Source organism: Siphateles boraxobius, unplaced genomic scaffold (genome assembly GCF_051911475.1).
Source record: "Siphateles boraxobius isolate OS27281-9 unplaced genomic scaffold, OSU_SipBor_1 18, whole genome shotgun sequence".
Taxonomy (NCBI): Eukaryota; Metazoa; Chordata; class Actinopteri; order Cypriniformes; family Leuciscidae; genus Siphateles; species Siphateles boraxobius.
The window spans coordinates 9,139,733-9,156,025 of NW_027508788.1; the positions used below are offsets into that span (position 1 = coordinate 9,139,733).

Consider the following 16,293-nt stretch of genomic DNA (forward strand, 5'->3'; position numbering starts at 1 on the left):
AGGCCCGCTGTAGCCCAGCTCCACACACTTGGAGCAAGTAACCAGTGGGCTCAGAGTCTGCTAAACCTCACTGCGGCTGACGTATCAGACTCCAGATTTGGCTGGCGAACCAGTATCAGTCTTGGTTCAGTTAAATCATGTCTCCGACTATGACAAATCATGAATAATATATTTAAGTACCATAAGACAAAGATGAATGATTCATGTGTGTATGTACGTTGCACCTGCATAAAGAAACTGCAACTGCTGAATGTAAACCACAACTAATTGCTGTGAAAGAGTGATTCCCAAGCAGGGGTGCGTGCACCCCAGGGGAAACCTAAGCGGGTTACTGTAAGATTTAGTTTCTTATTAGAGCTGTAACAAAATTGAGTATTCAAAATAAAAAGTCAAACCACAATTTTTTTTTTTTTAACCAAAGTAAAATATAAACTATTGTTCGAAAGTTTGGGGTCGCTAAGATTTTTTTTTAAAGAAATTAATACAAAGCTGCATTAAAATTATCAAAAGAGACCGTAAAGATGTTTACATTGTTACAAAAAAAAGACAATGTAAAAAAATGCTGTTCCTATTTATATGCTTTCTATTTATCAAAGAAACATTGGGAAAATGTATTGTGGTATCCACAAAAATGTTAATTAGCACAACAACATTTATAATAATCAATTTGAGCACCGATTCAGTATATTAGAATGATTTCTGACTGGAGTAATGGAAGCTGAAAAATTAAATTTTAGCATAAATTAAAATAGAAAACTATTATTTTAAATTGTAATGATATTCCACAGTATTACTGTTTTTTATATATTTTTTATCAAATAAATGCAGCCTTGGTGAGCATAAGAAACTTCTTTCCAAAAGATTTTAAAAATACGTAACGGTAGTGTTTGTGTTTATATACACACTGTATTCCCAAATATGCTTCAAAACACACAGAAAATGCAAACGATGAGAATCTGTAATGTTTAAATAATATAACAATCACTTTTTGAGAATTTAATTACAAATTTGAGAATTTAATCTCATAATGTATTTCTCAAAGATGCTGCTGGTGCCCTTCTCATTCACATTTGTACAAATGATGTATTTTGTTCATGGGTGATATTTCATATTGGTTGAGGGTTGAAAGATAATTAAAATAATACAAATGTCTTTAATTTAGTTGACGCCTCGTGGATTTTGTTTTATGAATAAATTTGCTGTTAGGTCTTTTCTCAGTCGATTGCCCTCAGAATTGTCAAAACTTTTGTGGAAGACCTCATTATAATAATGATAGGTTTTATAGTATTAATTTGGTGTAATGTGAATATAAAATGAATTAAGAGCAACACTTTTCTAGTTTGATGTTGTTTAAAGCATATTTGAGCCTTTCTAATGAGGCTGTGGAGACACAAAAGGTTGGGAAGCGGAGTAAAGCACAGTGGACATGAGATATTTCAGCACCATGGACAAGCAAACTGGTTAAATCTGTGAGACTATGTTGTGATATTGCCATCTGTACTTCCATCTGTCTTGTTATACTGGTTCCATGGCTGGATAGTTGGCAGTGTAACTGCTCATTTTAATCTTGCTTTCTTCGATGTGGCTGCTCCTTATTTCTAAATGTACAAATCCATACAGGTAGTCATATGATGCGATTTCTTGCATTTTCTCGGTGCGCATGCATCGATATTGACTACCAGCTATATATAGCGTGCTAACCTCGAAAATCCAGCTGTTTCTAACAATAACTTAGCTCTCCTTATTAGCTAGGCTCCTCGCATGCTGGCTAATAACTTTTTTTAAAGCTGGGTCTCCAACATTGACAGCGCTGTGTTGGACAGATTTGTGCAGCGGTGTTCCATGAGGGAGAGAGAGAGCGCAAGAGGTACGGGTGAGTGAGAGAGAGAGAGAGGGACGAGCGAGAGGTAGTGCTTATACTGTAGCATGTCGACGTCGGCTGAGTCTAACCCTATACCCTAGCGCGTCTACACATTGACGTCGGCTGAGTGCTAATTCTATACTCCATATTATTAAAATCAGAAACATCAGAAGTCAGAAACATGATTAGTTCTAAAAGAAAGTTTACTATCTTATCTATTAAAAATCCATCACACTATTCAAACGCGAGTTTTGAGCAGTATAGAGTAACACTAGTTTGTTTTATGTTTACATAGTTTTCTCACTCCCGTAGCGTAGCATGGCGCAACGCCTAAAAAGACAGTAGGGTATAAGTCATTATAATCAGTAATTATGTCCCCAGTGAAATAAAACTTTACCAATCTGATGCCTTCTGGTCCAGCCGCACTGGCAAAGTTGATCGATCAGCTTGGTCATGTGCATTTACTGGATCCGTTTCGGGCTCGAATTGATAAGGTAGTACCAGGTTAGTACCGACATTATCACCTGTTATTATTGCTTTGGGAGCTGATGTTCCAAATATGTTAAGGGGCGTGACATTTCCATCACATGCGTAAGGTATTCGGGCCAATCACAATGCAATGGATCGCTGGCCAATCATAGCACACCACGCTTTTCAGAACGATGAGCTTTGTAAAATTCAACGCATTTCAGAAAGGCTGGGCATAGAGGAGAATGCCCCGAAAAATACTTTTTTTAACCTAAAACCGCGTAAACACATTGCATTTAACCAAATACACAAAATAATGTTCTTTTTAGAACCGTCATATGACCCCTCTCTCCCACTTCCCTAACTTCATCCAGCCATTGTGGAGAGCTTGTGGGCATTGAATTGTTTCCGGCAATAGCCAGTGGTTTACCACTAAATGACACTGTCCAATCAAAGCTGTAAAAAGATGTTTCCTTCCTCAGCAAAGGAAAGCTCTTCATTATTGTGGATTTATGTGCATGCTTGTGCATGTTCTTCAGCATCCTATGGTTATTTTTATTGAACATGTGGACAGGATGTGGTTGTAGAATCATGTTATTGAAAGTCCCCTGTTGGCCCTGCTTTCCCAAAAACCATTAACCCTCTATAACACTGGGTTAAATAAATACTTTCTTAAATTTTGTTTCCTCAAGGCAACATGTCAATGTCACCTTTATTTATATAGCACTATTAAAACAACACAAGTTGACCAATGTGCTATACATCATCACCGAAATGTAGAAAAAAATACTACAATAGTAATAGAATAAAAAATTCCATCAAAGGGAGGAATAGGCCATGGCAAAGAAATATGTCTTAAGTTGTACTTTAAAAACATGTACAGAGTCAGCATCCCTAACATATAATGGTAAGCTATTCCAAAGTCTTGGCGCTACTACTGCAAAAGCACGATCCCCTTTCTGGCTTAACTTGGTCCTTGGAATTTTCAGCAACTTTTGAGTTGATCTCAAAGTTCTTCCTGACTGATACTCCATTAACAGAGCTGATAAATAAGTCGGTCTAAGGTCATGGAGTGATTTATACACCAATAAAAGAAGTTTAAAATCAGTCCTATATTGTGCAGGGAGCCAATGTAGAGAGATCAAAGATGGAGTGATGTTTTCACGTTTTTTAATATTCAATAATAGTCTCGCTGCCGCGTTTTGAACCTTTTGCAGCCGTAGAATGGATGCTTGACTAATACCCTTATATAAAGAGTTACAATAATCAAGTCTTGACGATATAAGAGCATGAATTGCAATTTCAAGGCTCTTATACGTCAGACATGATTTCATCTTAGCCAAGTTTCTCAAATGAAAGAAACTTGTCTTTACCACATGATCTATCTGTGCATTCAGCTTCAGGGAGCTATCAATATAAACACCCACGTTTTTAACACGTTCTTTAACATATATTGAAAGTGGGCCGAAATTTAACTCCGCTGCGCCCCTGGTTCCTCTGGGGCCGAACACTACAACCTCAGTCTTATTTTCATTAAGATATAAAAAATTAGAAGCCAGCCATGATTTAAGATACTTCCGTTTATTAATGGATTAATTACACATTAACATGTGCCATAAAAAGTGTATCCATATCATGCAAAAAAAGCTAAAAAATAAATGTAAACATTAGATTGCATAGCCAACAATGGAAACAAACACATTGATAATTTTTTTACGCATTATAAATGATAAAAGTTCTTTATTTACTTGTTGTCTTTAGGAAACATTGTACAATGGTACATCCTTCTTGGAAATACTAATATAGTTATCTACATAATGGGGGGTATAATAATTGAGCTTAATTCATGCGTATAATGCAGTAACATTTAAGATTGTTCTCACCAAATTAGCTTCATGTTGAAAGTGAAAAGCGAAAATAAAATTAACGTGAAGGTCAAGTATGGGAACCCATACATAGAATTCGTCCGTATCAATTAGCCCATCCAAATGAGTGCACACATATTAGGAGTAGTGTGTAGTGAACACGCACACACTGCAAACCTTGGACACACACACCCGGAGCAGTGGGCAGCTATTTTGCTGTGGCCCCCGGGGAGTGATTGGGGGTTAGATGTCTTGCTCAAGGGCACCTCAGTAATTTCCTGCTGGTTTTGAGAATCGAATCCGCAACCTTCGAGTTACCAGTCTGACTCTCTAATCATTAGGCCACGGCACATAACATGTTGATGTTATGGCCAATTTTTCCATTTCTATTCATGGAAACGATTAATGATTTAGGGGTTATCTTTTGGTGCAGCGCGTCAAATTTGTTTGTTTCCTGGAGGCAACTCAGGAGGGTTAAACTTGCTGCCTGTTAGCTACAGTGGTCACAATGATTTTTTACTACTGATGAGTGCATCTTATTGTATGAGTAAAGTCTAGCTTCGGGCATTTTGTCTTACAGCTATATATTTACTGAGCACAACATTAAGGAATTCTTAGTCTCCTCTATAATGTCTGGGTGTCCGTGTGAATTCTGTATGTGAGGCATATAGTAAATACTTTTCGTTAAAAGTTTGGACACAATTTGACAGAATTAGTATTTCTTGTCTTGAAACTAAAGTTAAAGTAATACTTCACCCAAAAATTAAAGTTATATCATTTAATCACCCTCAAGTTGTTCCAAACTTTTTTTTTTTGAGAAATGTCTTCATAAAATTTCCATACAATGAAAGGTATTTCAACATTCTTGAAATTATATTTTGTTTTTCACTGAAGAAAGAAAGTCATGCAGGTTAAGAACGACATACGGGTGAATTAAAAGATGACAAAATGTTCCTTTTTAGGTGAATTGTCCCTTTACATTAACTTGATGCTGAAATAATTTTTGTCATCAAAATTCTGAAAAATTCTTTTTTGTGCAAATATAAGAAAAAATACTTTAATTTTCAGGGAGCTACATCGGTAGAGCTCAATAAAAAAAATGTAATCTCAAATATAAATTGTACCAATGTATGAATTTTTGTCATACCGGAAATGTATTTATTTATTTTTCAATGGATGAGTTGGACAAGATAATGAAATAAAGCCAATAATTGTCCAGAACAGGGGTTCTGAACTCTAGGCCTCGAGGGCCACTGTCCTCCAACCCTAATCAAACTCTCCTGAACAAGCTTATCAAAGTCTTCAGGATTACTAGAAAGCTACAGACAGTTTGATCAGGGTTGGAGCTAACTCTACGAGACCGTGATCTCAAGAGCCAGAGTTGAGAACCCGTGGTCCAGAATATATGGGTACCCTTTCAATAGAGTTTAAAAAGTATCCCAGCATGCAACTCTTGAAGTTTGTTGAGAGAATAACAGAGCTGCAAATCTAGAAAGGGTGGCAAATATATATATACATTTTTTTTTCGACATAATTCCCATACTTTCGTTTTCATTTCATAGTTTTGATGACATCACTATTATTGTATAATGTTGAAAATCGTAAAAATACAGAACGAGCAGATAGTATCCACATTATTTTTCATCACAGAGCCAAGCTATATCCTGTGAAAGACTTGCGATTCATTAGCTCTGTAACAAAAGAATAAAGTACATTTTACAATTAAACTATTTGCACAAAAATCCAAAATTTATGATTACTATAATAATTTGACAACAAAAAATGGCTAAAAATAAGGTGAATATAATGTGCTGTGGAATGCATACAGTTTTTTTTTTTTAGAGGAATCATGTAAAAGTTTGGAATGAGCAGGAATTTGGAAAGCTGTTCTCCCGCAGTCAGAAGAATCTGGGTCAGAGTGCTGGCGGATTAGAACTGACTCTTTCCAACTCTCAATTCTTGGGAGAAGATTTGGACTCAGCTTCTATCTTTTTTTGTCTTTTTTTTTGTCTTCCTCATCCTCTATTTTCTTCCATTTTTCTCTTAAGGTCTCTGCTAAACCCTTCTGTAGGGAAACCGTGTGTGATGTGTATGTATGTAGGTGTAAGGGGTGCAAAAGCCAAGCGGCAAAACTATAGAGCTTCAATTAACACTTTGCTGATTCTGTTAGTCTCACATCTGCTCCCTTTCCAACCAATCACCATCTCTCCAATCATCTTCCGATTTCATACTCTTTCTTCCATGTCTATCTGAACCTTTATTATTTCCCCTCCTTCTGCTGCCATCAGAGTCCAGTATCGACAGTCTGGCTAATGGGTTCTGGAAATTTCTTTGTGTTCAGACGTTTTCGCTCAGAGCGCTGCAGGAACACATGTAGCAGACTATATAGAGATTACAGGACTTCAGATGTATTGCTTTTCAACCCATGATATGGAGTTGTGTCTTTTTGCTGTTACAGTGAGCACAGCTTACTCAGTGACCCAAGCCTAATTTGCACACACTCAAAGGCAGGTTTGATAGTGATGGAAGGGAGTATTGAGTGTTTGGATAATGGTATTGATTTTAGAACTGCCTACCGAATAGCCCATCTGCCCTGTGTAGAACCATTAGCACCTAAGCTCAGAGTGTGTGTGAGCGCAGTCTTGGATTGGTCTTCATCTCTCAAGAGCTTCCCACTCTAGGCTCTCTGCAGCTCTCAGCTCATCAGTTCCTCAAAACTAGTTAAAAATGTATTTGTGTGCTCTCTTTTCTCTCCCCAGACAAACATCCCGTTCCTTCAGAACGTGCTGAGCAATAATCAGTTCCTGAATGGGACGGTAGATACTCAGTTCATCGACGAGAATCCAGATCTCTTCAACCTCAAGCCGGTTCAGAACCGAGCACAGAAACTACTTCATTATCTAGGTAACCTTTTTTTGAACAGGATGATTCAATGAAGAGATTAATTCACAAATGTGTTTGACTGATTTTAAATATGCACTTTTGTTTTGTGACATTTCATATTTCATATTTATTTATTAATTTCATGAGTGGTATTAGTTTTTTTTTTCAGTGTCAGAAATTAACTTTTTTACCTCCACTAGAATAGATTTTCAGAGGCATTTTTTTTCTAACCATAAAACACACATTATGCTGTCATTTTATATCAAATACCAAATACATTCTCAAGATATGTTAAATATAAAATCAGTTCAAGTAGCTGTAAATAATGCACAAGATGTCATAACACAATAAAAAACCTTGCAAGAGCATTTTTTGCACTAATATTTAACTAAACACATTGATTAATAGGCCTACAGTAGAATAGAATATATAAATATATTACACAAAATCTATATAATGTACAAGGATCATTTTGTTGACCGCACATTTATAACATCTAGGCCTTTTTTCACTTTTTGCCTCGATCCCTAGGTATTTTCTGATTTTAATTTCTGTGTGTAAAATTATAAACATTATAAAATTATAAACATTACAAAACTGTTCAGTTTTTCCATTATGAATGTTTAATATCAATACAACTAATAATAAGTGAATTGTGCAGATTTATATACTGCTATACAAACTTGTCTGCAAAAGCATTTAATGTTACAAAAGTAAATATAATAAGTAATGAGCAGCAAATCAGCATATTAGAATAATTTCTGAAGGATCATGTGACAGAAGACTGGAGTAATGATGCTGAAAATTCAGCTTTGCATCACAGGAATAAAGTAAATGTTAAAATTAGTGCTGTCAATCGATTAAAAAAGTTAACTAGATTAATCACACACATTTTTTCTCTGATTAATCGAGATTAATTGCGATTTTATTCGTTTAAATATTTTTTTATGTAATAATTTTACAGTTAATCTCCAAATGAATGTAAAAACAACAAAGACAGTATATTTTAAATACTTGTTTAATGGCATCTTTTTTGTCTTTTTATGAGTGAAGGTTAGTATCATTGATACTAATTCAGTATACTGATGTTTCAATGAAATTGATTAAAAAAAACATTAATTATAGCCATTCAACATTATAGTGTCATTGAAAGCTAATCGATTTTTTAACATTTATTAGGCTTCAAAAAAATAACAACTTTTAATTTAAAAATGCTCTAATCAGGATACACGACAAAACGGACATTTTGGCATGATTGTGTTCGTTCAAGCGCGAAAGAGAACTCGAGTCTGTGCGCACAATACTGGCGCTCGTGTGTGTGTGTGTCACATTTAGACAGGACATTCCCTGACAGGATGTTCTATTTTGTCTTTTCGTGCTTTAATGGTTTGAAAGCATTTGCATGAGTAAGAATGTGATCATATAATGTAACGCTAGCCAAAGGATGACAGAACAGAATGGATGCTGCGTTAATTAAGTTAAATATATTTAACGCGTTAAACTGAAAAATTATCGTATCCGTTAACGTTGTCAGCACTAGTTAAATATATTAAAAAAGAAAGTGCTTATTTTAAATTGTACTAATATTTCACAATATTCCATTTTCTTCTGTATTTTTGATCAAATAAATGCAGCCTTGGTGAGCATCAACTATTGAACTGTAGTGTACATTTGAACTAAAATTTGTACTTTACACCATCCCTGCTCTCAGCAGCCCTTTACAAAGTTTCGAGTCAAGTCAAGAGCCAAAACCTTTAAAGTAACGTGGGCTGTGCAGTTTCCTTTCCACTTGACCCATCCACTCAGTGTATTATACCAGCAGAGGTGGATTTGAAGCAGTTTGTACTTTTTGTGTGTGATTGCTTTTGCTCGTCATCCAGGGCATGTTATGGTGAACGGCCCAACTACTCCAATACCTGTCAAGACTAAGCCTTCCCCCATCGATCCGGTCATCCCACTAGTACCCCTCGGTAAGAAACGCACGCACTTACCTTATCTCACATTCACACACTGTCAGTTTCTCACACTACAAACTCAGTGAAAGCTGCCTTTGCACTTAGTTGCCGTGGTATTTCATTGATGCACTGCGGAAGCCGTGTTTTAGAGTATATTTACGTCTTACAGAAGGTGGTCATAATTCATCCTTCCCCTACAATCTTTCATGAAGATACCATGACTATATTATGAATCTACAGCGGGAGGAACATAAAATTCAGCCATTTGTTTACAAAAGAGCCCCTCCAACATGTTTTCATTCACTTTTCACTTCCATCTTGTGCGGATTTGTTTGGACATGTGCCAAGAGCGAGAATCAGTTGTTGTGCTCTGGGAAAACTACTTCATTCTTTCTGGGTAATATGTCTATTTAGATGCATGTTGTTGTTGTGCATTTGTGTCTGTATGTGAATAACAGCGCTGATAAAAATTGTTTTTTTTCTTTGTAGTCCTACGCAGTGTGGTGTTTGTGATAATGTCTGTATTATTAATTGGCCGTTTGTTTGTGTACGCACTCTGCAGGTGAGCCACCAGTGGGTTTCAGGGATGTGTTGCTGAGAGAGGGTCCAGATGGTTTTGCGAAGGCGGTGCGTGCCCACCAGGGTCTGCTGCTTATGGACACTACGTTCAGAGACGCCCACCAGTCCCTCCTGGCCACTCGCGTACGCACTCACGACCTTAAACGGATCGCGCCTTTTGTGGCTCACAACTTCAGCAACCTCTTCAGCGTGGAAAACTGGGGAGGTGTGGTACTAGTTCGACTCTATTGTTTTCTTTCTTTCCTCATGCTTTCTCTCTCTTTCTCTCCCCTTCCTCCCTCCTTCCCTCCCTGTTTTTTGCCTTACTGCTGTGCATTCTAGCAGCTGACCCAATCTACTATTCGCTTGCTTGACTCACATATTCCCCTCATTCCAATATGAATAAAGCCAGGTAGTTTTGATCGAAGTCTTGCAGTACTTATAAGAAATATATATTTGTTAAAAATTCTAGTCAAATGGTTAGATGATTTCGATAATAAATGCGTTTCAAACTATTTTATATATGGATGTGTTTTTGAATAGACTATTTAATGACTTTAAATGTCTTTTCACAGGTGGGATAAATGCAAAATGGCCTTTACTAGTGCTGCACGATTAATCATATCGCAATCGCGATGTCAAGCCTATGCAATTATATGACGCAAAAGGCTGCGTTTTATGAAATAAATAAATGCATGTGTGGATATGACAACCCATTCTGTTTGCCCATTTTCTACTCCACTAATAAAAAGATCTACTCTTAGTTAATAGTAAATAACACGAATGAACAATAGGTGTGTTGAAAGATACAGTACTACTTACCGAAATGCTTATGCCTCATACATATCGATCAATCAGTGTTTTTTAATTAAAGTGTTTTCAATAAAACAGCTGGTGAACAATGTCACATAACGTTACATTTACCTCAGGAAAGCCATTTGATAGGACGTTAGTTGGCTAGACAAATTATATAGAGAGAGGAGTATTTTGCTAAATATGTGCACTATATTAAATATTTATTATATTTTTATTTATCATTCAAATATTGTAACATTGTTATTATAGCCTAGTAAAAACCACATTATATTTAATTTGAGTTATTTTTAACCTTTAATAATAATACCAGCTGACAGGGCTCTATGTATGTTTACAGCATTAGGCGAGATTTTTTTTTTTTCTTGAGAAAAATTAACATGTATCTACTGTAAGGCTACCTAAAATTTAAACATATGAATTGATATTGAATCAAGATTGGAATCAAATCACAACATTTGAATTGAAATCGTGAAATTTGTCAAGCAATAATAAAAACAGTAACCAACAAGTCATTGTACCATGATTTAAACATTGTAACATGTTGTCACTAAACTTATCACATTTCTGTTTAGTTACCAAATATTTTGACAATCACAATACACATCCTGCTTAAATGTCCCTGTTTGGCTGGACAGAGTGTACAAAATATCTTATTTTAATGAGCATACTTGTTCTTATTTATTGTTCTATTTATTTTATACTATTGTACTATTGAGATAATAAGTTTGCAGTAATGCAAAGATGTCATTATTTCATTTTTTTTTAAATATTATTTTAATTTGAAAATGCTGTGCATTTAGTTGTTGTTGCTAGTTTGAGTTGAGAAATACACATTTCAGCATTATCACTGATCTGTGTGTGCATTTTCCTTGAGAACCAAGCAAGTTAAGTCATGAAACCATTTGTTTATTATAGTGCAATCGCAATATTGACCTCAATAATCGCAATATGACATTTTCCCCAAATCGTGCAGCCCTAGCCTTTACTATATAAAAAAAACTACTACTAGCAAAACACAATGTATTTTTAAACATTGTCATATGAACAACCAGTCAGCAGTGTTATTAAAACTATAAAAAAATGGTAATTGAAATTAAACTGCAATTAAATAAAATACAATTAAATGCTTTTATCTAAAATAAGTTTGAAGTACTAAATGACTAAAACTGGAATAAAAATAAATTAAAGATAAATATAAATATTAATAAATCTAAAAACAAAATTACAAAAAAGTCAACTTCAATTAAAATGAAAACGAACATAAAAAGTAATTCAAAATATTAATAAATGGCATAATAATATATAATTTAATAAAATAATAACACTACCAGTCATAATTTAGCCTTTATAAATGCCGAATGACGTTTTTGCATTTAACTTTCATCAAGGGTCACACAGGATGTGTGTTAATTTTGTTTCTGGAATGAAAATGTGGAAATATGATTCCAATGGGAAAGTGCTTTACATGCTTCAATTAAAGTCTGCTCAATTAAAGTCTGCTGGATATTCTGATTCTCTTTATTTTATTTATTTATTTTTCTTTCCCTTTTCTTTTATTTATGTCTCTCTTTCTTATTCAACAGGTGCTACGTTTGATGTGGCAATGCGTTTCCTGTGTGAGTGTCCCTGGAAAAGGCTGCAGGAGTTGAGGGCTCTGATGCCAAATGTGCCTTTTCAGATGCTTCTGAGAGGTGCCAACGCCGTTGGATACACCAACTACCCTGACAATGCCGTCTTCAAGTCAGTCATGTGCTATCTTACACCACAACCTGCTTACAGTCTGAATGAACTTCTCAAATGCTAATCTTTTTACAGACGGGAATCCCAAGGAATTGAATGTTCTGATTCAGATTACACTTACAGTAATGATTCTTTTTGTGCTTTTGAGGAAGCACTTGAGGAATCAAGTGGGGAATTCTTCCACATCAGCGGAAGAATGCAGACGTTAACAAACGAAAGGGAAAATCATTGGGTTCTGACTCTGGCCCTAAGCACCATTCAGATGGCTTTTAATTCTTATTAGAATGTGGAGCTGGGGAGCATTACTGCTCATTTAATGGCTTTGTGTCAGACCTTCCATAAAATGGCTGCTACCAATTTCTATTCAGCATTTCCAGTGCCAAAATACACAAATCGAAATCTTATAGATAAAAAAAATCTTGAATAAACTCTTTGCAAAATAAGCAAATTACATTTGACTTGGTCCTAATACTTGCTTAAGGTAGAAGAGCAAAGCTAACAGGAATGTGACCATGTGTATTTCTTAAACCTAAAAAGTAAACGAACGTAAACAAGAAAAAAAGTAAACAAGTATTCATGTGCTATTATAGTATTTATTAATATTTTGAATTAGCTTTTATTTTTATAATATCAGTTTTTATTTTTATTTTAGCAATTATGTTAGTTCAGGGATTAGTTCACTTTGAAATGAAAATTAGCCCATGATTTACTCACCCTCAAGCCATCCTAGGTGTATATGACTTACTACTTTCAGACGAATACAATCGGAGTTATATTAAAAAATATCCTGGCTCTTCCAAGTTTCATAATGGCAGTGAATTGCAACCAACAGATTGAAGCTCAAAAACGTAGCATCCATCCATCATAAACGAACTCCAAACGCCTCCTGTGGGTTAATAAAGGCCTTCTGAAGCAAAACAATGAGTTTGTAACATGTTAAATATGAATATTCTTCTTACACAAAGTAAAACTCCAGCTTCCGGCCAAACGGCCATACTCAGTCTACTTGCCCCTAATGCGCAACTTGCGAAATGTATGACATCAGAAGTAGCGTAGTGCGTCATGGCGTTGTGTAAATAGCGTCAGTTGTATGTCGCATTACTCGCATAAGTTGCGCTTTACACTTACAGTAAGTGGAATCCGTATGTTCGTTTGGCCGAAAGCTAGTTATTTTACTTTACAAAGTTTTAAATATGAATATTTTTCTTACACAAACTCAACGTTTTGCTTCAGAAGGCCTTTTGGAGTTCGTTTATGATGGATGGATGGATGCACGTTTTTGAACTTCAATCTGTTGGTTGCAATCCACTGCCGTTGTAAGACTTGGAAGAGCCAGGATATTTTTTAATATAACTCAGATTTTTTTCGTTTTTTTTATTAAATCCGTCCAGTAGTTTTTATAAATATTTCTGTTTTGCCTTTGAGGTTTTAAATATATTTTACGTTTAAGCTTTTACATCTAATGTATATTTTATTTATTGTATTTTATGTTTTATGTACCAAGAATGATATCAGTGACTCATTACCTTATAATTTCCTCTGTTTTTGTTTAGGTTCTGTGAGGTGGCCAAAGAAAATGGTATGGACATCTTTCGTGTGTTTGACTCGTTGAACTATCTTCCCAACATGCTCTTGGGGATGGAGGCAGCAGGTGCAGCAGGAGGTGTGGTGGAGGCGGCCATCTCGTACACCGGTGACGTTTCTGACCCCATGAGGACGAAATATTCTTTAGACTACTATCTGAAACTAGCAGATGAGCTGGTCAAGGCTGGAACGCACATCCTTTGCATCAAGGTAGTGGTTTGTTTATTTTTGTTTTTTTTTATCCATGTCTGTTTTGTTAACCTCAACTCTTGCTCACTCTTTCATCTCGACTGCTGCTCCCACTCTGCCTCCACCCACACATAAAATACCACTGCATCACTGTCTCCGTTTGTTTATTGTGCTCTTCTCTTACTTTTTATTTTCTCCTTCTGTCTCTCCGCTCTGCAGGACATGGCGGGTCTTCTGAAACCTGACTCTGGCCGTTTGCTGGTCGCCGCGCTAAGAGACCGGTTCCCAGACGTCCCGATCCACGTGCACACTCACGACACCGCAGGGGCTGGAGTGGCTGCCATGCTGGCATGTGCAGAGGCCGGAGCAGACATTGTGGACGTGGCAGTTGACTCCATGGCAGGAATGACGTCCCAGCCCAGCATGGGTGCCATAGTGGCATGTGCCAAAGGCACCAAACTCAATACTGGTGAGGACTGTCAAACAAACTGTGTCTTGTTAGAGCTGATATACAATATATTATATGATGGGTGGATGGATGGATGGATGGATGGATGGATGGATGGATGGGTGGATGGGTGGATGGGTGGATGGGTGGGTGGATGGGTGGATGGGTGGATGGGTGGGTCGGTGGGTGGGTGGGTGGAGAGATGGATAGACAGAGCGAGATGGATAATAGAACCACTGGGTATCCACACTGTGGCACCTCATTGGTCCAAAATCTCCACAAAACTGTACACTAAATTAAACATCAAATATGATCATATTGACTTTGATTGTTGTGTGACTCAGTTTTGCATTCAGTGAGGAAAAAAGTTTGTTGCTGGTAACTTTGTCTCATTCTTGTTAGGACATGGTTTTATAGTGATAAATTGGTTGTTTTGTTTTCTGTGCATATGAAACAGTTCCTCATTTATTTTAGTTTGCCTGGTTTTCCATGATACAGCCCATCACTCGTTTTCTAGGTCATGTGTTAAAGGGAACATGATGTGAACATTCTTCTTCTATCATAAAAGCTATAATCATGTCTTTATGCATGAGAAAAATGGCTCCTCACCCTTCTTACCACAACCCGAAATGCTCTTCATGGGTTTTTAATATTCAACACACCTATTTTACACTCTTTTTTTCGACCTACTGTGCCTCATTTCATGCAAATGCTCCCAAACTTTCATTCTCTTAATATTTATTTCCCCTCCATAATCCAGTTGTGAATGAGGTCATGGGAAGTCAGCTGAAAAAGGAAGAAAAGCAAACAGAGCAGAGCAGTAGTGATAATGAAAGAAAGGAAAAAATGATAACACGGCATGGCCAGTCAGCTACGGAAGGAGTAGAAGAAAAAGAAAAATGATATTTGGGTGAATGAAAAGAGTAGAGAGAGAAGGGTCAGAGCGGACAGACATCATTTGGATGTTGGTTTCTGACCCATTGACATTTCCTTAATTGTTACATTACTGTGGCTGCTGGTGCTTAACCTTCACTGATGAGTCATGCCCCGTTGGGCCTTCTCGCCGTAGGGTGTGTGTGTTTGTGGACAGAGACTGTGGAGTGTGGTCACTCTGTGGTGGACCATGTGGTTGATTCCATACAACTAGGGATAAATTGATTTTAATATTCTGGTCAATACTGATGAGCTGATTATTATTTTAATGTTTTGACCAGTATTAAAATTGAATACTATTTTCTATCATTTTAAATGCTATAAGTGAATTTAGGCATCACAGCATTATAATATACAGTATGAAAATTTTATATTTTCCTTTTGAGATTTACTAAAGAATGCATTTAACAGTGTTAGTCAGATGATGGTAAAGGTAATTTAAATATAAAAATATGGTAAATGAACAATTGAATATTCAATATTGACCAATACTGATACATTTAATTCTCTTATACCTGCTGATAGCCGATATGTTTCTGATATATTGTACATCAGCACTTTTGGAATTAGGGGATAAGTGTTTTAATTTGATAGTGCAGATGGTCATGAGCTTCAGTTCTCCATCTTCATTTGCCTACTGTCTTTTTTAACAGTTCTGTGAGATAGAGATAATAAATGGTAAATGAAAAAGTATTAGTGTTTGCATCTCTGTTATTATTATTAATAGAATAACATATAATCATTTCTTCTATACTATTGGCATTTAGTAAATATCCATTTTTACTGTATTATTTAAATAAGTCTTTGAATATCTAATAAACATTACATTGCAGCATAGGTTATATAAATATATATATATATATGTGTGTGTGTATATATGTTTTATTTCAGCCATCAGCAAACTTTCTTTCTAATGTTGCTTAGCCAAATCAGAGAAACGGTTATAACTTTAGTATACGCTCAATCTGTTTGCTGGGACAGTGTGAACTAGCC

General features: G+C 36.0%; 1 protein-coding gene across 1 annotated transcript in view; it reads left to right on the forward strand.

Annotated features, from left to right (window-relative positions):
- The window catches only part of pcxa (pyruvate carboxylase a), a 127,627-nt gene that overhangs the window by 99,547 nt on the left and 11,787 nt on the right, over positions 1-16,293 (forward strand). Inside the window, exons 11-16 of the mRNA XM_077233301.1 lie at positions 6,954-7,098; positions 8,958-9,047; positions 9,595-9,816; positions 11,990-12,146; positions 13,700-13,940; positions 14,139-14,388. Of these exons, the coding sequence (XP_077089416.1) occupies positions 6,954-7,098; positions 8,958-9,047; positions 9,595-9,816; positions 11,990-12,146; positions 13,700-13,940; positions 14,139-14,388 (1,105 nt within the window). The remainder of the gene's footprint in view (positions 1-6,953; positions 7,099-8,957; positions 9,048-9,594; positions 9,817-11,989; positions 12,147-13,699; positions 13,941-14,138; positions 14,389-16,293) is intronic.